Raw genomic sequence first — 26806 nt, 5'->3', positions numbered from 1 at the left:
AGCCGACTGTTACCGCTGTTCATTTCCAAAAGTAAAGGCAAACATCCGACTTTTTTTGTAGCTCGATTGGGCCACCGAATTTTTAGCAATGAAATTTTGGTGGCGCAGGTCGTTAAAAGTCGTGAATAGCGAGATGATCGTAACCGATGTCGATATGTTCTAATAATTATTGATACTTGAGTGATGAACGCATGTGCACAACTTCCGCAGGTGTACTTCTTTAGAAAGTAGCGAACAATCAAGGCAGTGGACATCAGAGTGTGATTAAATCGAAAAGAAGCCCTTGAAATCGGAATTTGATGAAAATGGGCAAAGTCGGAACTCCATGAAATGTATTTTGATTGAGCGGTCAAAATAAAGCTTAACGGGAAAGTGCCCTTGAATACCCTCGTCCACCCTCGTCCACCCTCGTCCAACCCGCGTCAATCGAGACGCAAATTCCCGAGGATGGATTTTCCGTGCGGGCGGATGGACTCGTCCACTGAACGCGTATACCCGCGGGTACCCGCGGGGATACGCGTCAGTGGCCTCGTCCAGATCTCGGAAAAGCGTGACGTTTCCCGCGGTCGGCACTGTAGCAGGGCATACATTGGCATTTAGGGGAAATAAATACAACCTAAATGACATCAATGTAAAGGATATTATATTCTATGACAAATGGGAAGCAAGTGAAATGTCTGTCTCCTAATGTGAGGCAGAGACAGGGAAACATCGACTGAAAGATGTGTTAAACAGCCAATTAAAGACAGATTGGTTATAATACTATGGTCTTCCTCTTAGCCCGTTGAGGACAAGTCCCGAGTAAACTCGGGCAAGCGTCTATGGGAAATGCGTGTTGTCGCAAAATCAAACTGTCCTCAATGGGTTAAATTTACTCAATCACAAATTATAACTTCAAGCTGTAGCCCAGAAAACCTCTTGTTACAGGTGTACTTCCTCCATACAATACTTCATACAATACTTCACTGGAATGAGACGGAAAGACAAAATGATGATAATGATGTACGAGAACCCCACCTGTTGGTCCCATTCCAGCTGACGAACTCGATGCGATCTTCCCTCGCATCACCCCAGAAGATAAGGCCGGTTGTGTTGTCAATGGTCAGTGCATTTGGCCACTGGATCTTTTCAGTGACCAGTTTAATGGCATGCTGGCCATCCATACCTATTTAAAGAGAAGGACAAGAAAACACAATCAGCACAGCAGTCCTTTCTGTCTGACCTTTTCTTGCTTACAAAGTCTTATGCCAAGATGGCGGCACTCAGGAACATCATGTGGCAAATGTTAGCTGAAGCCATGAACATAGCAGTGAAGAGAAATATGTGACCCGCTACAACACAATGATCCTAAAGTCGGGCTAGGTCGATTATTTGAAAATTGCATGATATGATTCCCTAATCTTTCTGCTTTAAATTGATATATAACACATTCTATAAAAATAATCGGCTGCGGAGATATCGATGTTTAAAAGAGAGCATGTCAAGATGTCTGGAAAATCACTGTTTCGAGAAAAGCGCCCTAAAAGTCTTCCTTTCGACGCAATCGCGATGAAGGGACACGCAAGACAGTTTTCACCTCTGGACAATAGAAGGTAAGCCCTAGCAACCCCCGAAGAGTTCATTCAAGCACATCAGCGTCGGCGGTCTCCTCACCAACCAATCAGTGACCAGGATGTGAGAAGCGGCTGAGCATGGCGCACCCCGCCTGCACGCACCAGTTGACTGGGCAGTGTGCAAGCTTCACGCTTCGGTTAGCAGCAAACTGACCAATGAGATCACTCTGGTTGTTGTTAGGGGCGGAACCTATCTGTGGCGCTCAATCCAAATTTTCGAACTAGTTTCTGCTTCGTTGAAACGCCAAAAAACATGACTCAGAAAAACGCTATTTTTTGATCTTTCCTTTCACCATTTTGCTTCAAAATTTCGACAGATGATAGAGGACATGTTAGACTCCAATAATATATCAACATCAGAAAATCGTAAGTTTTGGCCGATTTTAATGCTCTGACTTCAAACTCGATTTTCACGGCTTCGACCGTGCGCGACTTTAGGACCTTTTTGTTGTAGCGGGTCACATATAATTACTCCTAGACGAAAGTTCTGTTACAAATGCTGCTGACATTTTCCATGTGCTCACAGCAACAAAACTAGGGTCTGCCATGTCATGCAGTGCAAGGTAAAGTCAAGTGACTAAGAACTAAAGTCCAAAGTTCCAACATAAGGGCTTTTTACACTTGTAAATTTTTGCTTAGCCCCAGACCAACGGTGGGGCTAAGGGGGGGGGGGCTTAGCCCCACCGTTGGTACGGGACTATCCTTAGCCCACTTTCTGTTTACACTCGTTTTTGTCAAAGTGGGCTAGCCCCACCGATAGTACGGTACTATCTGGTCCTGCAAAATAGCAGGGGTTAGCACCGCAATTGCGGTGCCAAGCAAGTGAGTGTAAACAGAACGAAAAAATAATCCTGGGCTAAGCAACGGAGACGAAGTCCGACCCTCACTGACCAATCAGAAACGAGGTAATCAAGTGCTGCCGGTGCGTGCATGTACGTGTACAGTACATAGCGTAATTATGAATACTCATGTGGTTTCGAAAGTCCGGGGCTAAGAAATACGAGTGTAAAAAGGTCAGTTTTCTCCTTAGCCCCGGACAAGAGATAGTACGGGACTAATTGGCGAGTGTAAAAAGCTGAAAAACTTGGTACGGGACTAACGATAGTCCTGGGTCAGAGAAAGTCCGGGGTTAAGAAACACAAGTGTAAAAAGCCCTATAAATGCCACACCTACAGTAATGTACAATGATGTAATATAGAGCTTGCATGTCTGTCTTTGTATCCCACAACACCTTGCTCTGATTTGAGGACTGTAGGAAGTCAAATGAATTTGAAAAATTTGGAGTCTTTCATGTGAACTATGTTTTTAGGAAGTTATGCACGTTGAGTTCGTCATACAAAAAAGCATTTCAGGAATCTAAAAAAGGCAAGGGCCACGAAAAAAAAAATATATATACATAGGTCTTTATCCACTTATACTATATATTTGTTTTGCAAAACTGCCTGATAAAAACATTGAAATAACAGTTCATTCATTCTTCAAAATAAGTTAATGTCAGCAAACATCTTAATGTCATTGAAAGGCATTTCTTTAAACATGATCACATGAAAAAGTGTGATAATGTGTGTTATAGATATCCATTTCAGACTATCAGCCTCAACACACTTATAATATATATCTACTGTGTTACAATTTTAAGAAAGTACCATGGATACTTGTGATAAAAAGAAACAATGCTTTAGAGTCATTTTGAGAAGAGTATTCTTTTCTGCTCTATCTCTTTAAAAATCATCAGAGTCTTGATATTTTTTAGGGAAAAAATGGTGTGCGGCCTGATAAGATTATGATCTAAAGAAGAGGGTGTTGAGATGGTCATTCCATGGAAATGAATACAAATCATTCATCAAACATCACTTGTCTTAAAAGTTGACCACATGCATTGGACATTCAAACAAAATTGAAATCATGCGATGAAAGAGTCACATGTACAGACTTTCTCTGTTGTTATATTCGATGTTGGTGTTTATGAATTCCATATCAGTCTCATGAAATTAGTATCTCACCAATAACTACAATAAATCAACTGGAGCACCAAAACAATGTGAAAACTAATATCATTTACATACAGGCATACTGACGACCCTCCCATATGTGGTAGCATTTTGTCTTGATCAATGTTTTATATTGGAACTATGTATTAAGTTGTTGCTTGTGAAATAATGTAATCTCAAATACAATACAGATGTATGTAGTGTATATCATACACCCAGTTCCATGAGCAGTGGATGACAGGAATTACAATGTGTGCTCCTTATTTCTCTGGCAGGGTGTTCAGTAGGAGGCACCAAAACTTAAAGTGTATTGTAATTACATTATAATTTGCTCATGGAAAATAAAATAAAGCCCAATCTAATCAAGCAAAGTCATTTTTAGTGGTGACTTGACTACAGCTTCGTCTACACAACCAGCATATGACCACAATTCTCCCTTTGTTAATCTGGCTCCATTTCTACATGTAGTTGCACATGGAAACTTGAGAACTGGTGGATATGTGTTACATGGAAACTACTTGTCATGAACGCTTTGAAGTGTTGATAGTTTGTAGATTGTAGTTAAAGTGACCTTTGTGTACATGACTATATTGCAGCTAGTTTTACACCATTCCAACACCCAATAATACCAACATTCCCAGATGACTCCAGCATTTCCCCATTCATTCACTTCCCAGGATTCCCTCAGGCAATGCATGACATGCTCGCATGCCATCTCCTCCTCCTTGTCTACAAAGCTATCAACAACCAAGCCCCCTCATCCAGATCATGTGTCCAGAACATAATCTCCCTCCGATCCTATCAATCAACTTCTTCTGCACTTTGACATCTACACTCCCACGTTACTGCCCACCTTCAAAAGCTTCCAGCAAGACACGCTACAGAGAATGCTCATTCACAGTTATTGCAGCCAAGTTATGGAATAATTTCCCCATTCATATACCAGAAGCTCCATCAGTAGAATCATTTAAGTCACTTCCAAAACTCACCTTTTTCCATAATTAGTCACCTGCCCCCAAAGTCAATGTACTGAGAGTAAATCTCATTACTTTACCCGCCAATTACTGATACACACTGATGTATGTCATATTCTTCTTTATTTACTTGTAATCTGTATTTTTGACATGTTTGTTACATGTTGTGCCTCTCAATTTTCATTTTCCTTTCCTTTCCTCTCATCTTTCCCCCTGTGCTTAGAAGCATTGTGTTAAGCATGTTACAAATAAAACATATTACCAAACACGTATCATCATCATTATTATAGCTGTATCATGCTACACCACTGCACCTGCTACACCTAGCTCCCTTTACTCTCACCCCTACAGATCTGTACATGGGCTCTTCCCTGTTCCCAACATCCCAAGGGTTGCTCCTCCAACCCCAACACCCCATATGGGTGGCTCCTCCTACTCCCCAACATACCCCATGGGTGGCTCCTCCTACCCCCAACAGCCCCCATGGGTGGTTCCTCCTACCCCTCACATCCTTTATGGGTGGCTCTTCCTACCCCCAACATCCCCCATGGGTGGCTCCTCCTACCCCCAACACCCCCATGGTTGGCTCCTCCTACCCCCATGGGTGGCTCCTCCTACCCCCAACACCCCCCATGGTTGGCTCCTCCTACCCCCATGGGTGGCTCCTCCTACCCCCAACATCCCCCATGGGTGGCTCCTCCTACCCCTAACATCCCCCATGGGTGGCTCCTCCTACCCCCAACATCCCCCATGGGTGGCTCCTCCTACCCCCAACATCCCCCATGGGTGGCTCCTCCTACCCCCACTAAACCATAACAGGCATAACTTTCCATGCAACACATACATTTCCACATTTACCATGCTTTTACGATGACATTCCTTTTGTGCATGCAGACATGTTATTTGTAAACTGTACCTACATTTCACCGCTAATAAGGACACAATTTGCTCCTACAGCAGTTGTAATCATGTGAGTGCATTACACCTGTAACATTCACAAGAAAACTGAACCACACAAGAGAAACAAGATCACATGAGGACAAGAAGGACACAAGCTCCAGAGAGTTAGTGTCCTTCTGACTCCAAATTGATGAGAGACAGTGAGATAACATATTGCAGCTGAACAAAGCAAAGGGACTCACAGTACAAATGAAGGCTTCACAACATGTTTACACTGACATGAATCATAAAGTGTAAGTACAGATTACTGTGCTCTACAGCAGACTGAAGCTAACTTGCATGAACAAGCCACTGCACAAAAACTTTCACATCCATTCATGGCATAACTACTGTCACATTCATCTCTTTTCCATAAAGTTCGATTTTTTTTACATAATCAATACCAGTGGAATATCAGCACATTTAGCTGCATTACTGGACACATAATTCCTCAAACTAGTCAAAGACAAATGCATGCCACTGACTACACATATTCTTTTAATCATTGTCACTTTAAGTCTATCAACCTATCAAAAATTCAAGATGATGTCATTGTCTTGCATTATTCAGAGAAGCAGTGCATACCTATAATAATCAAACTGCATGTTAGCAATCCTATGTTGCAAGTAGTGCATCATTGAATGCTCTCAAGGGGAGAAAATAAAGTTAACTAAATTGATTTTATGAGACAATGCAGAGTTTGCCAGCAGAACTACTTTTAATACTGAAATCACCAACACTTAACGAGAGGAAAGATATTTTAACTTACTTGCACGTCCAATGTGAGGGCTTGATCCCCAGTCTGTGTAGAACAAAAGACTGTGGACAAGAAAGGAGTCTATGTCAAATGTAGGCCTACAGTGATTGCTCAATAAAGTCTGAAGTACTTCCATTCTCTTGTTTTTTAATATCATATTTCATTTGTTTAAAAATCATGGTTCTGAATATGTTTCACACAAATCTGGAGGTATGTTTTCACTGCCAATTGAGGAAAGAGAGATGAAACATTCTTTCATTAGAAATATGATGAGGATATAAAACACACACAGTCTGAAAACTAATTATAACATCACTGAACTGATCTTTACCATCATTTTTCTACAACAAATGCATATTCATGAGTTACACTTGCTTGGTCATTTCCATACACATATTTGCAGGAAGTTTTTCTCTCAGTCATTTGTATTGCTCACTCACTGCTGTCAAAGACAATTTCATAGAGTATCAACAACTATGTTTACTAGTTAACTACAAAACCACTAATAATATCAGCTACTATTAATATCTGAAAGTGCACCTGCCAAAAAAAAAAAAAAAGATAGAAAAACATATCAACACATCACTGCAATATACAAATATTTTAACATGGCAATAACAAATTCACATACTTTTCTTTTTTATTTCTTTTCTGCCATTAAGTGTCATAAGCAGCTTTTTTGACGGATTGTTGCACATTTGGTGCAAACTGTTATCATTACTATCACTATCATTATCATCATCATCATCGTCGTCATCAACATCATTATCATCATCATCATCATCATCATCATCGTCATCAACTTCATCATCATCGTCATCAACATCATCACCATCAACATCGTCATCAACATCGTCATCGTCATCAACATCGTCATCATCATCATAATCGACATCGTCATCATCATCGTCATCAACATCGTCATCATCGTCATCAACGTCATCGTCATCAACATCGTCATCATCATCACTGTTGTAGAAGACCTTTACAGGACTGACCGTCACTTCATTCACTACTTACCCTCGTCCCGGTTCAACAGCTATAGCTCTGGGCTCATCCAAGTTCTCTTTGAGCAGAGTCTTGCGATACCTGCCGTCCAGGCGGGACACCTCGATCACATTCAGACCCTTGTCACACCAGTACAGGTTTCGCCCCACCCAGTCCACAGCTAGGCCATCTGGATTGAGTACCCCAAGGTCGTGCAGTACCTATGGAGAAACGGGGCAAAACATAGCACTTAATGCACTCAATGTACAGGTACATGTTCAATTCACTGCCATTTTGACCCTAATTGTCACTAACAACTGCAAGTCTGTAGTTATCATGCTATGTATTATCATAAAATGGTTATATGGATCCTAATCAAATGATTGGCTGAGAGCAATATCACATGAGCAGTCTTTAATTTTGCCCAACATGCCCAGCGGGCATAAGTTTTTTTACCATTGACCGCGTGCAAATGATCAGTACTAACGACCACTCAGAGATATGGGCATGACTGTAGCGTGTGATAATCATGCTCACTGACATCCTATATAACTGTAAAAACTTAAACAGCCCCACAGCTATTTACTTTCAGTAACAATGTGTCGACAACGTGTGCCCGTGCACAGCATGAGCTCTATTCTGTTAATTTGATCATACATACAAAAACACAAAGCTCTATCTCTATCTCCAAACTTCCATAACTTAGTAGATTTTCTCAGCAAAATGCTATATGTTGGGAAAAGAAATATCAAGTTATAAACTGGGAAAATGCAGTTCTATTACGAAGTGACAATGTTTCAGTCATGACAAAAAGGGAAAACCAGATGCAATTACTGCATCTCACTCCAACCGTGCCTGATGCATAGTAACTCTGCAATACCAGAAGTGCAAAAGTAAAGACCATAAGTGCGACTCCCTTTGATCTCTGTGTGTTGAGCGTGGGTGCATAAGACCATCTTATTCATTTGCATGCAGCGTATGGCCAGCACTCGGACCCAACCGTTAGTGACAAAATGTTCACATTTATATACGATCGGGAGAATTGAGTGCAATGTTTTTCTCAGCCTGCCAATGGTGAAACAGAGAATTGAGTTTTACCTCTATGGTGCCCTCTTTGATGTTAGCCCGGCTGATCTTGCTATTCTGCTGAGTGACATCTGACCAGTAGATGGTCTGTTCTCTCCAGTCAAAGTCCAGTGCCACAGCGTGAGTCACGTTGACGTTGGCATGGGAAAAGTTGGATCCATCCACTCCGACAATTTGCAGCTGGTAGCGATTGGAGAACAGCAGGTGGGGCTTGGGCTCTACAAGGAGTCAAGAACAAGAGATGTCCGATGTCATTTGAGCCATTCCACAAATTTCACACTAGTCATAAAATCTTAATTTTAGGACCTTTTTTGGTGCTAATATACATTCATATATCAAAAAGAATTGTCACTTGAGGAATTAGTAATATTGTGTAAGTAGAATCAAACAATGGCAATGCACCATTGAATACATTGTATCTCAAGACCTCTGATTAATAAAGTAGAATTTCTGTGCAATGCAACTCAGTAGGTACATTGTATAATCTCTCTAGAAGAATCTTAGTCACCCCATTCGGCCAGTAGTGTTTTGGGGCTATGGCATATGTTTGTGATCACTGATGTGTAGCAAGATTATGAAATTAGCAGGACTGATGATGTACCGTTTTTGTGAGTGTGTTGGTGTGTATGCATGAGCCTGTGTGAAAGAGTGAGGGAAAGTGACATAGAGCAAAAGGGTGTGTGTGAGAGGTAGTAAAAGGGTCAAAGTGAATACTGAACCCTTATCACCTGTGTCTCTGCTGTGGTGTAATGTTGGGGAACTGTTTACAACTTGCCCTGTCAGTATATTTTCTGTGATAAGATCTCATTCTATTTGTGTGTGTGTATTGCACTCTTTCTTTGATATGAATACTTGTTTTGGAACCATTGTTGTCTCTTTTACTCTGTAATTCTTTGTGCAATTCAGTCTTATGACTGCGAGACATGAATACATTGTATCTCGCAATAAATAAAATATCAGTCATCTATCTATCTATCTATCTAATTTAAGATAGGGCAAGCCTTCAAAGTTTAAGTCCCAAAAACATCTGGCATAAACTGGGGAGAGAACAGATCTTGTGGGACCTAGAGTTCCTACAGCATGAAAATCAATCAGCCATTGGAAAGAAGCAAAATGTCTTCTCTACAAACCCTTAAAGCACCCTCATTCTCAGTGTACAAGTGTGAATTACATCATATTACATCAATGACCACAGTGAAAGTACAATTTCTGTCTCAAAATATTTTTTCAATAAAATTAGGCAGGAATCTTCAACAGTTATATAGGATAACTAAAATGTTACCCTCATTTGCTAAGAGCAAAAAGATATTGTTGGATTTGAGAGTTGCGTTGCGACTTTATGTGTTAACATCATTCTGTATGGAAATAACACACTCAACTACACATAAACTGAGTTGGATTTTATCAAGTTTGCAATCAAAATTTATGGCCAACATTCTGCAATTCAAATTGCAGTCAAAAAGAGGCCTTCTAAGAGCCTGGTCTATATTGTCAGTTTGAATCATCTGTGCCCGGTATGCAATTGTACATGGTGAGGACACCCTAGTAATGAAGCACTCACGGTTGGCCTCCAAGGCACAAGTCATGTGGTCATTCAGCAACCGGAATCCAGGGGTGCAGTAACACCAGAAACCATTGTTATGGTTCAAGCAGCCCTGGGAACACGGCATGTCAACTTCACAATCTGTGTCGACGCAAGGAAGAAAACATAAACAAAGTTATAAAATCACTTTTTTAAAAAAAAAACAATTTGATTCCCTACATTTTTTCTTGACAAAGAGAGATCTCTGAAGTCAGTCATCACTCTTCTGAAAAATAATCAAACAAAAGACCCAAATGATTGGTCAAGTATACTTCTTACAAATATTTCAAATGATTTATACCAAGAAGACGATAAACACTGAGCAAAAAGATATGTACTTTGTGGCCATCATCTCAAATTCCAAAATAACCATAACGAAATATTTGCACCATGCGATTACCAGTAATTTTTCTCTCTAACATTCATGCAGTTGCATTCAATATGTATTCATGTTTAATGAAATCTTACTCTCAAAGGCACAACTACCACACTAGAAAATTTCAACTTGAAAAATACAAATCACTGCAAACACTGACCGCAATTCATTTCATCGGAACCATCACCACAGTCGTTGGAGATGTTGCACTTGGCAGAGAATGGCACACACATCCCATTAGCACACTGGAACAGGTTGTTCTTGCTGCAGTTATTAGGCTTCAGAGAAGCTTGACATTCAAACACAAGAGACACAATGCTTTAATCATTCATGTTATAATCATGATATTACATAGATATTTCAGAAATCAATCTCTGACTGCAAAGCTCTGACTGTGATATCTCTAGGAGATATGGAAACATAGTGCCTTGAAATTATAAAGAATTGTTGAGATATATTGTGGTGTGATTTTTGTGTGTGTCAGAATATCATATTGATATGTGATACTGCAGACAACTTTGTCTTGAGGGTAGACGACAATAATTCAGAAATTTTATGTGATTCAATGTCAGAAGGTTTTAATGTTATTTAATTCTATGCAACTGAAGAATGCTTGCAGGTACATCATGTACAGTAGTGAGTGCATAAAGTTAATATGTCTTCATTAAACTATTAAAGCAATAAAAGCCAAAGTGGGTTTGATGGTCACCTGAGTTTTAACAAAAATTTAACATCGATACAACTCTCCTGGGTAACTTTAAGTTGATAGCACAATGACATTTACCTGCTTTGTGACTACAATTTTGTACCTTGTCAGGGGCCTTACAGACAATCACAACTTACAATTCTTTACCTTAAAGGGTACTCACACAAAATACAATTCACAAAAACATTGGAAATAGCTTACATTCGCAATCCATTTCGTCTGAGTCGTCATGGCAATCCTTGTCCCCGTCACACACCCACTGAAGAGGAATGCAGCGTCCATTGTTACACCGGTGTTTGTCACTTCCACATGTTGGAAATTCTGGAAAGTAATTTTGATCAATGGAAGTTAGATATAAACACATATACAGTTAGCCAGCATGCCAGCACAACCACCTGACAGCAAGAGTGGTACATATTTGGCAATACCAAGATTTCTGGAGTTTGTAACATCATGCCAACTGAATCTGTTTAATGTCATGTTTTTATACAATTATTTCTTTCAGTTTGACTTTCTATGTTTGTTCAGTTAATTATTTATCATGCATTATTTTATATTCTTCACATTTTTTAAAAGCATCATCATTTATAATCTATGTAAAAATCCTTCATTTAATTTCCTGTAATGTTTTTTAATGGATGAGTCAAAATGAATTGAACTGAAAAAAAATTAACTGAAATTGAATTGAATCAAGAGAAAGAGATTGTTATGATATTCAATTCCAAATGTTAAATGGATGTTTCCCCAGGTTTAAATTGACGGACCATTCTGGTCACCTGGTCTACGCAAGTTCATCCTTTGTTTAAACATAACTGATGAATTCCATAGAATGTTATTTCGGGCAAGCTTATGTATTATGTCGCTTTGAAAACGAATGAAGTGCCTAACCAACTTATGAGAGAAAAGAAAGGTCATTTGTACTTATGCACACATGAGTGAACTCCTAACGGGTTTATTCTCTACTCACCACAGGTGTCTGGTTCATCCGATCCATCACCACAGTCATCGTCATGGTCACATGTCCACTGCTTCTGGATGCAGCGACCATTGGCGCAAGCAAACTCCTCATCCTTACACCTCGTCACATCTACAAATTGCAGGAAAGGGAAAGAAAGACATAGATTTTGAATTCATACATGTACAGTTCATACACATACACACACATAAACGCGCATACATTGTACAATTGTATATGATGATAATGAACACACATTCATTCATACAGCACCATTTATCTGCGGAACATTCAAAGGCACGAGTGGCTCCCACAATATGTCAAACATTATTCACAAAGTTGCTAGAAAAGATTTGAAAGTATCAAGGTTATTACAATTTCAAAATAGGATTGGTAGAGAGTTTCACAGATGTGGAGCAACTGAAGAAAAAAAAAATCAAAGTAATTTTTCTGGTGAGTTTAAGACAAATAATCATAGATTTAAGCCATGAATGCTGACACTCTTGCCTACATTTTAGGATCTGGTATACCACACTCCCATACTGAACTGGTCATCTTGTCTTCTTTTCTTTAACCCATTGAGGACGAGTCCCGGGTATACTCCTGCAGGTGTCTACGGCAAATGCGTGTTGTAGCAAAATCAAACCGTCCTTAACGGGTTAACATTGTCTTTCTTATCTCTTGCTACTTATATCCACTGGGTGGAAAATCATTTCACATCACAAACTATTTATGAAGATGACACAAAGAGAAGCAAGCTGTAGTATAAAAATCTTCTCCTCCCTGGCTATCAGACAGACAGATGCTGGATGACAAAGGGGCATGAGAAATCAGATACAGTCAACTCCCGTTATAACGAAGTCCTTGGGACTGGCAGTTTTCTTTGGTATATCAAAATTTTGTTGTAAATGAACAAATCACCAATAAAAAAACAAAGAGTGGATAATGTTTGGGGCCTGAATTTTCACTTTGTTGCATAAACCAGAATGTATGAATACCCCTGTTTGTTAAACGAGAATCAACTTTAAAGCTTAAACTTACTGCATCCCAAGGACGGGTGCTCATCCTCATTGTTACCACAGTCGTTGTCTCCGTCACAAACCCACGTCTGCGAGATACACCTCCTCTGGGCAGTGCAGCGGAACATCCCACCTGAACATGTCTTGTTATCTGTGACAGAGGAAAACAAAAATGGATTTTTACTATCAATCTACTACAGACCCAAAGCTCTCTAAATAAAATCTATGCTTTTCTAACATGATATATACTGTATTTGCCCCATAAATGCAATGATATCCTACAAAACAATAGTTTAACATCCACAAACTAAAAGAGATTAAATATGAGCTAGGTTTATAAACTGCATACTAAATATCCTCAGATTCTTGGACACTGATTTTCCCAAAACATGCAAACAATCACTTGCATATATACACTTCTGCACTCCAAGAGATTAAAACAGTATGTAGACTGAATGAAATACATTGATTCTTGGTAAAGGTCTCTACACTGTACACAACGTGATCACTACATCAGATTTCAAACTAACATACATGTGACAATATGTTCTTAACATATATGTACATGTATGAAATCAAGAATACCAGGGAGACCAAAAAAAGGATGACTTTGTTGCAGCAAAAATGTTGCAATACAGAGAATATGGATTTTGTTTGATCAATACTGTGTGGAAGTGAGTGGTCTGTCTGAATACTGATTCTACAGAATGTCTACCCTCACTCTGATCAACACACATTGTCGGCTGATAACCAGAAGGGTGTTATCGTTGTATTGTTGTTATTGTTGTTGTTGTTGTTGGCTTTATCAGTATCATATTGCAGAGCTCCATCACCTCAACAATATATATAAATCATTTTCCTTTTCAGTAAAATGTTAAAATTCAAAACCACAAGGGTGCCATGTGCTTATAAATCTACCCACTTTTGATTAAATAAACTTTTTTATTTCATAAAATTTTTATCTCTGCTCATATCTTAATAGAACGTGATAGCACCCTTCTGGTTCTCAGCCCACGACATCTACATTTGGGTCGGAAAGAAAGACACATCTCCAACTTACAGCAATTATGGAGGGTGTCGTTCTCGTCACTGTTATCACCGCAGTCGTTGTCACGGTCGCAGACCCAGGGTTCAGGGATACAGTTACCATTGGCACAGGCATACTCACCGGGTGCACAGGTCTTAGCTGGAAGCAATGATGAATCAAAACACAAAGCATTATTCAAACTTCAGGTGTGCCATTTAATCTAAATCCCTTGGATTTGGAGGTATGGCATTATGACACATAAACTGGGCATAACTAGAGGTACAATTGTAGGAAGGCAATTTTGAATAGGACAAAAAATGCAGGACTAAATTCAAATCTTTTGCACATGATGAAAAAAAAAATCATTTCAGGTTAAAATATTTTGACAACTTTTAGGTACTCCCATCATGTAGGCCTACATGAATGTAAAAAGTACATGATGAGAGCTTCCTGGAAAATCAATCTAAACATGTAAATCAAGGTGTCACTGACTTTAGTTTCAAAGACAAAATAAAGTCTACAGTATAGAGCTTAACAAAGAGGGCCTCTCCCTTGCAATCATACAAAGTTACCTTGCCAGTTGAAATTACATCAGCACTGTCATACAATGTATGTCAAAATTGTCAGTACAAAGTACAATTTTTAACATTTTTCCACAAAGGGAATAGACACAGAAGCATGACAAAGAAATTTACAATTTTATCAAACTGTGTGCTGAGTACATTTTAATGGAATCAAAGTGGATCATTAAGACTCACAGATATACAGATATACACTTTTTTTTTTTGGAACAGGAAATGTCTCAAAATCAACCAAAAGTACAATGTTAGAATAGTGTAGGAACAAGTAGATAGTTATGTACACTTAAGCCAGACTTTCCTGTGATGTAAGATGTATCATATTATGTCTCTACTTTTGGTTTTGTATTCTTTGGTTTGAAGGATTATTGTGTGTGTTGATAAAGACAAGTACATTACTCACAGCACTGTGGTTGTTCCTCATCAGAGTTATCCTCACAATCATTCTCTTTATCACACACCCAAGACTGCTGGATACATCGACCGTTGGGACACTGGAACTGATCTTCAGTGCAGGGTGCACTGGTAGTCCCTCCCTCATCTATCGCCATGGTAACCGGAGAATCAGATGGCAGGGCATCAGAATGAGGTATAGAAAGCTTGATGTAATTTATCTTCAATGAAGAGTTTAGCAACAGCAATATGAATTCTATAGGTTTAGAACCATTCTCTGGCAGTGATTGGACATGGCTGTGGCTTTCATAACATTTGAAGGACCATACTATATCGCTAGAACATTACTATCATATAAACATTAAATTCAAACTCATGGATTATATTCCCTATAAAATCATAGACAGAAAGTAAGACAGTATACATGACATACTGATGTTGTCATTTTGTCTCAAATAACAATATTTCATATACTATCAAAATCTACGTCCAAATTATTTTATCTTCTCCAAGCTTAGGCAGGTGGTACTAAGTATTACTGCCAGACTGCCATGCTTTGACAAAATCACCGATCTCAAGAAGTAACATGCTCTACCTGCTGTTTCACAAAACCTCCTAAACCCAATAAGTATGTCAAAGCATTTCAAGAGTTACATTGTTCATAGTTTTGCCAAATGGAATAGCAGCCGTGTAAGACTTTTAATTTGGCAAAACAATGTATCTAAAAAAACAAAATGATATATATGTGGATTTGCCTCATCATTTTGAGCCAGAATTACAAATGGCTTAAAATAATCGAGATGAAGGGACAAATTTTGGCAGATGAGAGGCTAAGCATAAATGAGTAAGAAAAGTAGAAAACCTAAAATTGGCAGAAATTTGAGATACAACGTTTTGCCAAAACACAGCTGGAGAAAACAGTGTCCATTTAAGTGGTCTCACCTTCATCACAGTTGAGCTCATCTGTACCATCCCCACAGTCATTGGCTCCATCACACCTCCACGAGGGATGGATGCACACCGTGGTGTTGGGACAGTTGATGAAGGTGGAAGAGTTGGTCAACACAAAGAAGATCTCCTTGCTCCATTCCTTGCAGTCAATGGGAGCTACACAGGCAGAGGGGATGAAGACAGAGTTCAATTTCCAGTATTATTATCTGCACAGGACGTTAATAGCGGTGCATTAAAACCGTGTATTCTTATCTGCTCGACTTTCGCTGTGCAATATGAGAGCATATTGCACAAAACACAAAGGCCAACATAATTCCTCACAGGCTACTGCTGTTAGTGGCCATGCAATAATACACCGTCTTCTCTCTCATCTCTTACACGAGAACTTGCTGAGTGCGGGAACACTTGTTACTGTACTAGTGCGCTCATCTATCCCTCTTCGATACATGCAATATGTGACCCGCTACAACAAAAGGATCTGAAAGTCGGGGAGGACAATTTTCTGAAAATGGAACGACATTATTCCCATACTCTTCTACTTAATTTTATATATGATAGCACAACTCATAAAAGTACTCGGTTGCGGAGATATCGATGATTTTATTAGCGCATGTCAAGCGGTTGAGGAAGTCAGAGTTTCGAGAAAAACGCCTTCAAAGTTGTCCTTCTGACGCTATGATGATCAAGGGGTGGCGAGGCAGTTTTCATCGCTTGACAATAGAAGGCATGCTCCTAGCGACCTCAGCCATGTTCAATCAAGCTTAGCGCCAGCAGTCTACACACGACCAATCGGTAATCAGGATGCTACGCACTGACCAATAAGATCATTCCCTCGTTGTTAGGGGTGGAGTATAGCTGCGGCGCTAAATCCAAATCTTTGAACACGTTTCTGTTACATTGAAAGTCGGAAAATCATGGCCCAGAAAAATGCTGATTTCTTGCCTTTCCTTTGATCATTTAGCTTTGAAATTTCGGCAGATGATAGACAAAACATTAAACGACAAAATCATGCCAAAAATAGAAATCCATTTGTTTTGACCAATTTTGATGATGTGACTTCAAACTCGATTTTCTTGGCTCGGCCATCAGCGACTTTAGGATCCTTTTGTTGTAGCGGGTCACGTATATTGGCCCTAACTCATGCAATATTTCCTGGTATCTTATTCACTGCCATCTTGTACATGTACTTCTAAAATGTAGAAGCAAATCAAATACAGCTTTAAGTCATAACACAGGGGCTACAGAACATATTTCAGGGGGGGGGGGAGGGCTGTGGATCGGGGTCCCCCTCCCACTTGAAAATATGTACAGATGAATCCTTCAGAAAGTCATGGGTGTTGTGATTTTTTGCAATTTGTTTTTTGGTCCGATTTTTTTTTCCTGTTTCCCATCCCCCCCCCCCCCCCGACTCAAAACAGGGGAAATAACCCCTATGGCTCTACAGCCCCTGTAACATATTAGCTCAGTTCAAAAGAATTTCTTAATGTTGAATGATATCCACACTGGTCATTCTGATACAACATGCACATGAATAAGCCTTACCTGAAGCCACTCAACTCATTTAAATGAAGACAACCTTATTTGCAAGATCTAAAATGGCACAAACGGAAATCATTTTTCCCTCTTTCAAGAATTTTCATGGCGAGTATCCTGTAACGTACAAAGGATAGTAATGAAGCTTTAGAAAACTCACTACAAGTAGTCAGGAGTTCGTCGGAGCCGTCGGAGCAGTCCAGCCGATTGTCACAGTGACTAGAAGCTGAAATGCATGCACCATTGGCACAGGTGAATTGGTTCTCATTGCAGCCTGTAAAATCACACAGATGTGGAATGCAATGTTCAGTCAAACAGAATAGCCTGAAGTACATGTACATGTACATGTAATAATTCTTGTGTCCCCTTTAAGCCTTTGAGTGCTTTGTGGCACAGAAATCTCCATTTCATTGTACACACTGCCTGAAATCCCTGGCACAGAAAAGGTTGAAACATTTGGGAAACCATCCTTTGGCAACGAGTGTGATGTAACATGAAATTCTGATACACCACAAAGCTACACCAAGTATTCAGCATGTTAAAGTCTCTAGAGCTTCATAGTGCATGGGGCAATGAATGAATTGAACATTGTCGAAGATTTTCCACATCAATGTTTGTATAGACGGATAAAAAAAACTTACATAGATGATGAAGAAATGACTGAAAACCATATCAGAATAATCAACAATCATCACATCACTTGTCAAAAATATTACCACAAGATATTCAATTGACATCGACTTCACTTATGTGCTGGACACAATTGCTAGAGATTCAAGCTGAGTGATATAGTTACACAATGAGCTACAGAAATATTTGTTCTGAATATGCAGCACATGTCCCAAGGCGTGAAGACATTTCCTGCTTACCGCAATTCTCTTCATCGCTGCCATCGCCACAGTCATCTTTGCCGTTGCAGCGTCGGTTGGACGACACACATCTTCCATTGTTGCATTTAATGTACCCCTCGCGACAGAATCTTGTATCTATCAGGAGAAAAGGGACAAACATTGTAAAACCTCCACGCATGACTGCTACCACCCTTCATAACATCAGTGGTGAGAAGTAAACCCTGTATAATCTAGTCCAGCAACACACAATGAAATAAAAAATGTGTATTTGGAACACATGAAAGCCACTATTTGTCATTTGCAGATGAAAAAAAAAAGAGCTTCAAGAGCTAATAGTTCTAAAATGTGAGTTAGCGACAGAAACAACCAACGTAAAATGTTAATCAGTATACTAGTAATCAAGCCCTGCACACGCATGCAACTGGCCTACTCACTGCAGTAGTTAGAATTCTCATCCGATCCGTCCTGACAGTGGTACTTCCCATCACAGCTCTCCTCATACAGCGCACAGGAGCCGTCGCGGCAGATGAACTGGCCACTGTTGCAGTTTGTGTCGGTAGCTTATGGGAAGAAGAGAACAGAGGATGGGCTTACAAAGGGTGAAAGAGTGTGCAGGATATTCACAATTTATCAAAGCAGTGAATTTTTTAGAATTTCATGACAACAACTCATGAAAGACACAATTTGTTTGATATGCCTAGAGAACGTTATTCACCACAGCCTAAAATTGGACAGTTCTCAGTACTGCATAGAACACAACCAACACCCTCACATGATCAATTGTACAAACTCTACAACAACAACTTCAACCACAACATGTTTAATAAAAGAGAATGTTATAATAACTAAGGAAATCTAAAGAAGGAGACACAAGTATGTCTTACATTCAGAAAGAAGACTTGTAAATTGATGACATTATATTTACCTATATAATAGGTTGCAACCAATAATGCTATTTTGTGAAAACATGTTAACCTGATTTACTGTGTTTATTGATTTAACTTTTAAAGTAATGACAGTATTACCATTTTCTTTGCTTAGATTCATGCCATTCAAAATCAACCTACATGTGAAAACACAGACAGGTTTATCACTCCCCCCCCCCTCTCCAGTTACAAACAAAAGACAGGAAACTGTGAATACAGCCATGATGAAAAAAAACAAACAAACAAGCAAACAAACAAAAGAAACTTGGTGGCAAAAGCCACTTTCGAGATTAATTTCATTCTGTAATAAACATGTCCAGTTCACAAGATGTTTCTATATTAAAATGAAATGTATGTGTAGAAGTAATTAGCAAGTCATTGAATAGAAAGAAGTGACTTACTGACACATCTTGTTTCATCAATCAGCTGCTGCCTCTCTGAACAGTTGCAGATGACATGGCCGCTCACGTTGACTGTGCACGTGCCATCGCATCCTCCGTTGTCATAGTAACATGGATAAACCGTGCCTATGGGGACAAACACAAAGAATCAGTGACATGCCTTGCTGACAGATTAGACTTTTTCACAATGCAAATCATTTTTCAGTCTTGATAATGTTAGATGGATTTTCAAAGCTACATTATTTCACAGAAGAAAGGAATTCCTATATCTTAAACAGGGTAGGTGTGTGTGCATTCACTTGATATATTTTCATTGTTCTGCTTGACTCATTTTGACATGATGAACATAAAGCTGCATATTTCTTCGAGATAACGAAAGGATAATGTCATCATTGACCACACAGCATAACATTTGTAATAAAGGAGATCTCATCATGATGACTGTGGGACCAATGATATCTCTTCCCCGTATTACAGCAGCACACAGCCACATAACACTCCTCCACAAACATCAGATCCGAAGACAGACAGAGATGCGGTATGTTTGTCACTTACAATTGTTGACATCTCTCGCCATGACAACGATGCCCATGGGCTGCTGGGGGATGTTGTGTCGTAGTATGGTGACATCGCCTGCTGTGTATTTGTCCACCCGGATGACCGCACGCCGCACCCAGTCCGTCCAGTAAACATAGTCCTCAAAGACAGCCAGACCAAAGGGATGGACGGGATCTGTGATCAGGAGGACCTGTGTACCAACAGAAGTGTTAGTAAAAACAGTGTACTGACTTTCCAGCATGTAAACTACCATATGTCTACCAAAAATTACAATCAGACTTTTTGCAGCGATAACCTTAAAAGTAGTACATTGATCAAAATGCAATTTCAGGATATGAAACTATACCTTATTATCTACATCCTGCAGAAAATCCCATTCGATTTGCTTCAGTGGTCACAGAGAAATGGGGATAATGATTTTTTGTGTGTCATATCTACTACTAAAACACTAATCAATTCAGTGGTTATTCACCGTTCAAAACTTTTTGAGTTATTTTGCACACAGACAGACAAACGCCAGCAAAAACATAACCTCCTTAGCGGAGGTAATGAACTCAAGATAATAAACAGGTAATAGTAATAAAGGTAATAAACAAGGTAATAAACAAAAATTTGGATAGATTATCTTGGAAACAAACAGCTGATGACAGGTACTCACCACTCTGTTGCTTCCATTAAAGTCACAGCGTTCTATCTTGTCCAGCTTGGCATCAGACCAGTACAGCCTCCGAGATTTGTGGTCAATAACGAGGCCATTAGGCATCTGGATCCTATCCGTTATGATGTCAGTCACATTGCTGCCGCCGTGTGTTGCCCTCTGAATACGTGGGTTAGCTTCATTCCAGTTTGTCCAGAACATGTAACTGTGAAGTTATAAAAGCATGAAAAAAAAAAAAATGTTCATCCAGAATATACAACTGTCAGATACAGAGGCGTGATAATAGGTTCTGCTTGTCTTGTGCCAACAGACACAAATGTGAATGACTTTAGTATTCCTTATTCAAGTCATAATCAAGTATTACAGAATAATTCTAAGATTTACATGATACTCTTTAGCCAAAGGACGACTGATTTTGCTTTAACACATGTTTCTCATAGACACCTGCCCGAGTATACTGGGACTAGTCTGCAACGAGTGAAGTATGTGCGTATATTGTTTGAGCATATTATGCTCAATGATGTATTTCTACACTGACACAAACAAACACAAAGGTTAAAGCCTTGCATCAATGTTAAGTGTATTGATATTGTTCTCTCAAGTACAATTTTTCTTGTTGTTATCCTTTGGTCATGCATGTGCAAGACCAAATCTTGTTAATATACATGCACCTTTAATCAATGGTGCAGCACCACTTGAATATGGTATTTACTCTGGACTGAATTCCTATCCAGCCTGAAGATTTAAGTCGCGTAAGTTTCATGACCTCATGTATTTCTTCATTTCATAACTGCATATGCTCTCTTTTTTGTCTGAAGTAAAATGAGTTCATCAACACAATGCATGCAACAACAAAAGAGAGAAAGAAAAAAAAGTACCAAGGAGCTTGAAATTTTGTTGCGACAGTGTATGCATATTCCTGCCTTAACCCGTTGAGGACAGACTGATTTTGCTACATCACACATTTCCCACAGACCCCTGCCCGAGTATACTCAGGAAACATTCTCAACGGGTTAAAGATTTTAGTGGCACCAGTTATTGTGTTGTCATTGAAGTTCTCTACATAAACATATTAAAAATGAATATTAGCTCACTTCAGACACATATAGAGGACAATGCCTCTTGGATGGTCAGCAGCGGTCAGTCTGACCAAAGCCTCTGCTCTCGATGGGTTGTCCAGGGATAGACGGCTGATGGACGAATTGGTATAGCTTGTCCAGTAGATCCAGTTGAAAACTGGATCGTACGCAATGCCTTCTGCTGACCCAATACCTGCCAAACGCGACAACACACAAGGAGATTTTAATAAAATTCAACTACTAGATATTAGACAAACAACTGTACATCAAAACTCAACAGACTTTGAAACGAATGTGAATGCTAAATGAGCTAAATTTTCTCCTGTGAAAAAAATCAAAACACATAATTTTCTGAGATGAGTGTGTGTGTGGTTTTTTTTAAATATCCCATAGTGCAAGGTGCAAGGGATCGTTGGGTCAAAGTCAGGTAAAACACCAAGACTCACACAGGCTCATGGTTTCGCTCCAACCGATGTGATTAGAGTCGCAACTTTTCTCTGTGAAACAGTGCGATTTGGACCACAACTTAAGTCTTGCTTGTGTATAGTGTGAACCAGAATGCAAAAAAGTGCAATTTGAAACAAAATTGCGTGCAAATGTGCTTATAGTCTTGCCCTTGATTCTACAAATAAGCTGTGCTCCAGTATTAAGACAAACAAAGAAACTAAAAACCTCTCTACTTCGTTTCCATGGCAATCCTCACCAGAAATGATGGTTTTGAGCCCAGTCCCATTGATGTTGATGACTTGGATGCTGCCCAGTTGGATGTCTGTAAAGAAGATGCGCCTCTGGTCATAGTCCACGGCCAGCCCGATCACATTGCGGATGAATTCTGGGTTGGTCAGCGGCTGGACCGGCTGGTTCTTGTCCGAGGCGTTGTACACATTGATGCTTTTGATCACATTCCGTTCCGAGTAGAGCATATAGGCCTCATGCTCTGTGTGTGTGTGTGGGGGGGGGGGGCAAAGTGGGCGAATGGTCAGACAGAAAAACATGAGAGGCGTCAGTAAGAAGCTAGCAGGAATGATCGCGTAGTGACTCAATTTGACATTCACAAAAACTTTAAGGGCAACTTCCTTGTTCAGATGACAGTAGAAGGAGAGGTAGAAAAAAATAGGCCAGGCTAGGAAGTAGGAAAACAGGATGGATTGACAACATCAGGAAGTAGATGAATGGAGGAATGGTCGTGGCCAGAGCAAAGGCAAACAAAAGAATGCAGACAGTTCTATGAGGACTAAGGCAATACAGCAGCATCAACCAAGTTAGGCCTACTCTTTCCTCTGACCAGGGAGGTGTTACAGAGATGGAGTGTCAACTCTTCGTAATTCATGCAAACACATGTTTGGGTTCAAGGCGTTACAATGGGATGTTTAGCATTCCACTACGCTTTTAAGTCATGCTCGGCACCGCTCTAGTTGCAAGACGAAGTTCGGAGACGAAGAACGCATTTCCCCTTTCATTGAATTACCAGCTTTATTTCACTGTAAAATTTTAAATGAAATACTCGAATTGACTTAGAATAGTTTAGGAAAGAATTCAATATCATAAACATATATTTCTAGTTTCTTCGTAATGCGCAAATCAAAATGAAATGAAAATTAGGCCCTCTTAAAAACCTAATATTTTTCTGTGTGGTAGAAGGCTTCACGGTGCACCACGTATTCTTTCTGGAGTAAGTGAGTGGCCCTGAAAAGGGCCTCCCATATTAATATTTTTCTATAATGCGCACATTTCCGCATGTTAGTTTTTTATCTTTTAATCTGGGATAAATTGATCTTTCAAATAAAGTACTCCGCTAAAGAGTGTTCCAGTGTGCTTTTAAACTATTTGCTGTTAAAATTGTCAGTTTTACACTGCATTTTGATTCGCTGCTCCAATTCAAGGTACACAAATTCATTGTTGCCATCACATTGAAAGAGAGGGCGAATTGCAGAAGGGGCAAGTATTTCTAGATGTGAGAGCGCTAGTCCCGATTATTGATGCTCTCTTTTGTCAAAGCACATGGGTAACACCTGTAGTTGAACGCATAACTTCTCGGTGGTGCCGCGCATGACTTCAAAGGAGAGCAATAGTTGTCTCTCCTTCTCCAGCACCTCCCTGCTCTGACAATGCTCCAACATGTTTCATGAGATTTGAGTACAATGTACTTCTAAAACATACACTGCGAGGCAGAGACAGGACGCCTACCTTCACAATTGCGGCCATCTTCGGCGACAGTGCCGTGCGCACAGGCACAGGTGTGGTTGGTGCCTCCCAAGTAGAAGCAGAGCTGGGAGCAGTTTCCATTATTCACACTGCACGGATTTAAGCTGCTACGTGCAGATAAAAAACAAAATGAGAAGATAATTTCCAAAGTCATTATCTCCCAACACAAAGGTATCAATGTGACTCTCTCTGTCCTAAACCACATCTGTACCTGCTATAATAGTCAGGTTGAACCAAAGGTAAGTATATTTTCGGTGGAGTTACACAGGACCACTGCTTTCATTTTGATGTTGATACCATTCTGCTACAAAAAGGCACGTTGTTGCAATCATAAGGGAAACACTGTGCCTTAATAATTTCCCAACAGGCAAAAGTGACAATGACAAGCCTAGGGGATTGTCAACAAAGGACAAGAGTAAGAGAGGATAATTAAAATGGTGATATGAAAATTTGCAATGTGCCATTACCCATCATGATAGAAATTCATGGTGCCAAGACAGGCAGATAGAAAACACATATGAAGAGAGATATGGGAGAAGGGGATGACGGAACCAAGTTTTGAGTGACATCTGAAAATCACTTTTAAATGAGGGGACACATTATGAATGTCTCGTGGGAGTTTATTCCACAGGAATAGAAAGAGCACAGGTGAGGGACAGTGACCACTGTTTTTCCTGTTTTCATTACTCTATTTGTCCAGGTATGCAACAAGATGTGAACATGAAATAGAAATATCAGCAAAATCATGACAAAGTCAAATAAAAGTCTGCCCTAATCATAGCAAAAAGCAAACAGACAAACCCAAATCAGTGGCATCTGAGATACTTATCTGGTTGTCTCTTTGTGCTGTAGACATGGATGTCCTTGATAGAGAGTCCCACATTGGTCAGCATATTGGTCGCATTCCTCTGGCCGTGTTTGGGGATCCGCTTGATGGAACCAAAACCTGATGTCCTACCAGAAGGAATCCATTTAGGAAGATGATCAATATCTGGCTCAGAAGTTTGGGACAATCTTACATACCAATTGAAAATCTTCGAAAGTCTAACAGCATCGGAGCTCTTCAAATACACATGTTTTCTTACCATTCTAATGACACTTTTATACTGAATGCAGAACATGCTGTGCAGTACAACGTGCATGCATGCAATATTTGCTCTAGGCACTGTATTGCATTCTGGGGGGGGGGGGAAATGACATGTTCTAGGAATTGCAGGCACATCATGGGTCACAATACGTCACTGAAGTATAGATTCACAAATGCACATTTCAAGTTTATGAATACTGACGGTACAATATATGAACAGGTTTTCTGAAATGTTGTGAAACATGGCAAAATGGATACACCTACCTGTCTGTGAAGTAGAGATAGTTCCCACTCAGCGTTATAGCAAAAGGGTCGCTGATGTCGCTTGTTTCTCGGAAGATGTCCTCCCGTCTTCCACCATTGAAGTCGACCCTCCCAATGTTGTCCTCCCGCGCATCACACCAGTACAGCATGTCCTCCTGGAAATCGATGACCAGGCCGTTGGGCCACTTGATGTCCTCCTGGACAATGATCGTGCGCTCCTTGCCATTGAGCAGCGACCGCTCAATCTTGTGGTCCATGCCCCAGTCGGCCCAAAAGAGGTAACTAGCGAGGGGCAGAGAGGGAAGGATACGGAGTCAGGATGCAGGACTGTATATCTTACATATCTGACTTCAAGCTGTGACACAGCAGTATGCAGTGTTCACAGAGATGATACATCATACGGACAGAGTAAGATACCTGTGCAAACAATGCATAGAATTCTTGCAGTAATTGCTCTTAACATGATATGAAAAACTTTTATTGATAAGCATCATGTGCTTGATCAATGTTCGGTGGCATAAGATGTCACATGGTTTAACTTCACATGTTGACATTCAAGGAGATGAATCAGAAATTTGGTGATCAACCAAAAAGATAAAATCTTCTTCTCCCTCACCCCTGCACAGGATGGACAACGATGGCCCTGGGCTTGTCCAGTCCGTCAGAGATGAGAACATATCGGTACTGACCGTTGGTCCTGGACACTTCGATTACATCATTTCTTTGATCAGTCCAGTAAATGTTACCTGTGGGAGACAATGGTAGGATAGTATCAGCCATGGAAGACAGCTAGAAGGTCTCTAAAGAATGAGTAAGTACCCTCAGCATCAGCTAAAATGTATATCTCAATGGCTTTGGGTTTTTTTTTAGATATGATGTACAGTGTATCATGTGCACATTAACCCATTCTTTACAGAACCTGGTACAGGTGTGTATAATCAGGTTCCCATAATGTCAACAAGAGTGTCTGCATTCATGGCCTAAATTCCTGTATATTTGTATTATGCTGATTAGGAAAATTACTTTGATCTATTAATCATTTGAGTATCATGTATCAATATCTGGTCTCTTTCTGTATCAAAACTACCTGTAGTTTAGTTTAATTTACTTTCCCCAATGTAGTAGTGCGTTTGTTTTACTAAAAACTATTAAATATGAAGATGTAAATAACAATCAAGACTGAGCTCATAGGATTTTGACTTTCACTGACCACATTTGGGTGCCAACATAGTGTATAACAAAAGAATTTGTAAGCCCAGCGCACACTCTATTCTATTCATCACCTCATGTCAGATCACTATTTTGCATTG

General features: G+C 39.8%; 1 protein-coding gene across 1 annotated transcript in view; it reads right to left on the bottom strand.

Annotated features, from left to right (window-relative positions):
* LOC139717035 (low-density lipoprotein receptor-related protein 1-like) overlaps positions 1-26806 on the bottom strand; it is a 184005-nt gene that overhangs the window by 64906 nt on the left and 92293 nt on the right. Inside the window, exons 40-63 of the mRNA XM_071628550.1 lie at positions 26113-26242; positions 25497-25778; positions 24975-25099; positions 24128-24256; positions 22644-22877; positions 21956-22133; positions 20862-21066; positions 20201-20393; positions 19646-19771; positions 18753-18878; positions 18337-18453; positions 17628-17741; positions 15926-16090; positions 14994-15131; positions 14046-14171; positions 13008-13136; positions 11979-12098; positions 11213-11332; positions 10466-10594; positions 9909-10031; positions 8360-8565; positions 7295-7482; positions 6287-6336; positions 1018-1165 (exon numbers count right to left, since the gene is read on the bottom strand). Coding sequence (XP_071484651.1) covers positions 1018-1165; positions 6287-6336; positions 7295-7482; positions 8360-8565; positions 9909-10031; positions 10466-10594; positions 11213-11332; positions 11979-12098; positions 13008-13136; positions 14046-14171; positions 14994-15131; positions 15926-16090; positions 17628-17741; positions 18337-18453; positions 18753-18878; positions 19646-19771; positions 20201-20393; positions 20862-21066; positions 21956-22133; positions 22644-22877; positions 24128-24256; positions 24975-25099; positions 25497-25778; positions 26113-26242 — 3601 coding nt within the window. The remainder of the gene's footprint in view (positions 1-1017; positions 1166-6286; positions 6337-7294; positions 7483-8359; positions 8566-9908; positions 10032-10465; positions 10595-11212; positions 11333-11978; positions 12099-13007; positions 13137-14045; positions 14172-14993; positions 15132-15925; positions 16091-17627; positions 17742-18336; positions 18454-18752; positions 18879-19645; positions 19772-20200; positions 20394-20861; positions 21067-21955; positions 22134-22643; positions 22878-24127; positions 24257-24974; positions 25100-25496; positions 25779-26112; positions 26243-26806) is intronic.

The sequence above is a fragment of the Diadema antillarum genome, unplaced genomic scaffold (genome assembly GCF_040938485.1).
Source record: "Diadema antillarum isolate AM-2024a unplaced genomic scaffold, OU_Dant_1.0 scf00000071, whole genome shotgun sequence".
In the NCBI taxonomy this organism is placed as follows: domain Eukaryota; kingdom Metazoa; phylum Echinodermata; class Echinoidea; order Diadematoida; family Diadematidae; genus Diadema; species Diadema antillarum.
Note: the sequence above shows the minus strand (reverse complement) of the source record. Positions and strands in the feature narration are given on the sequence as shown.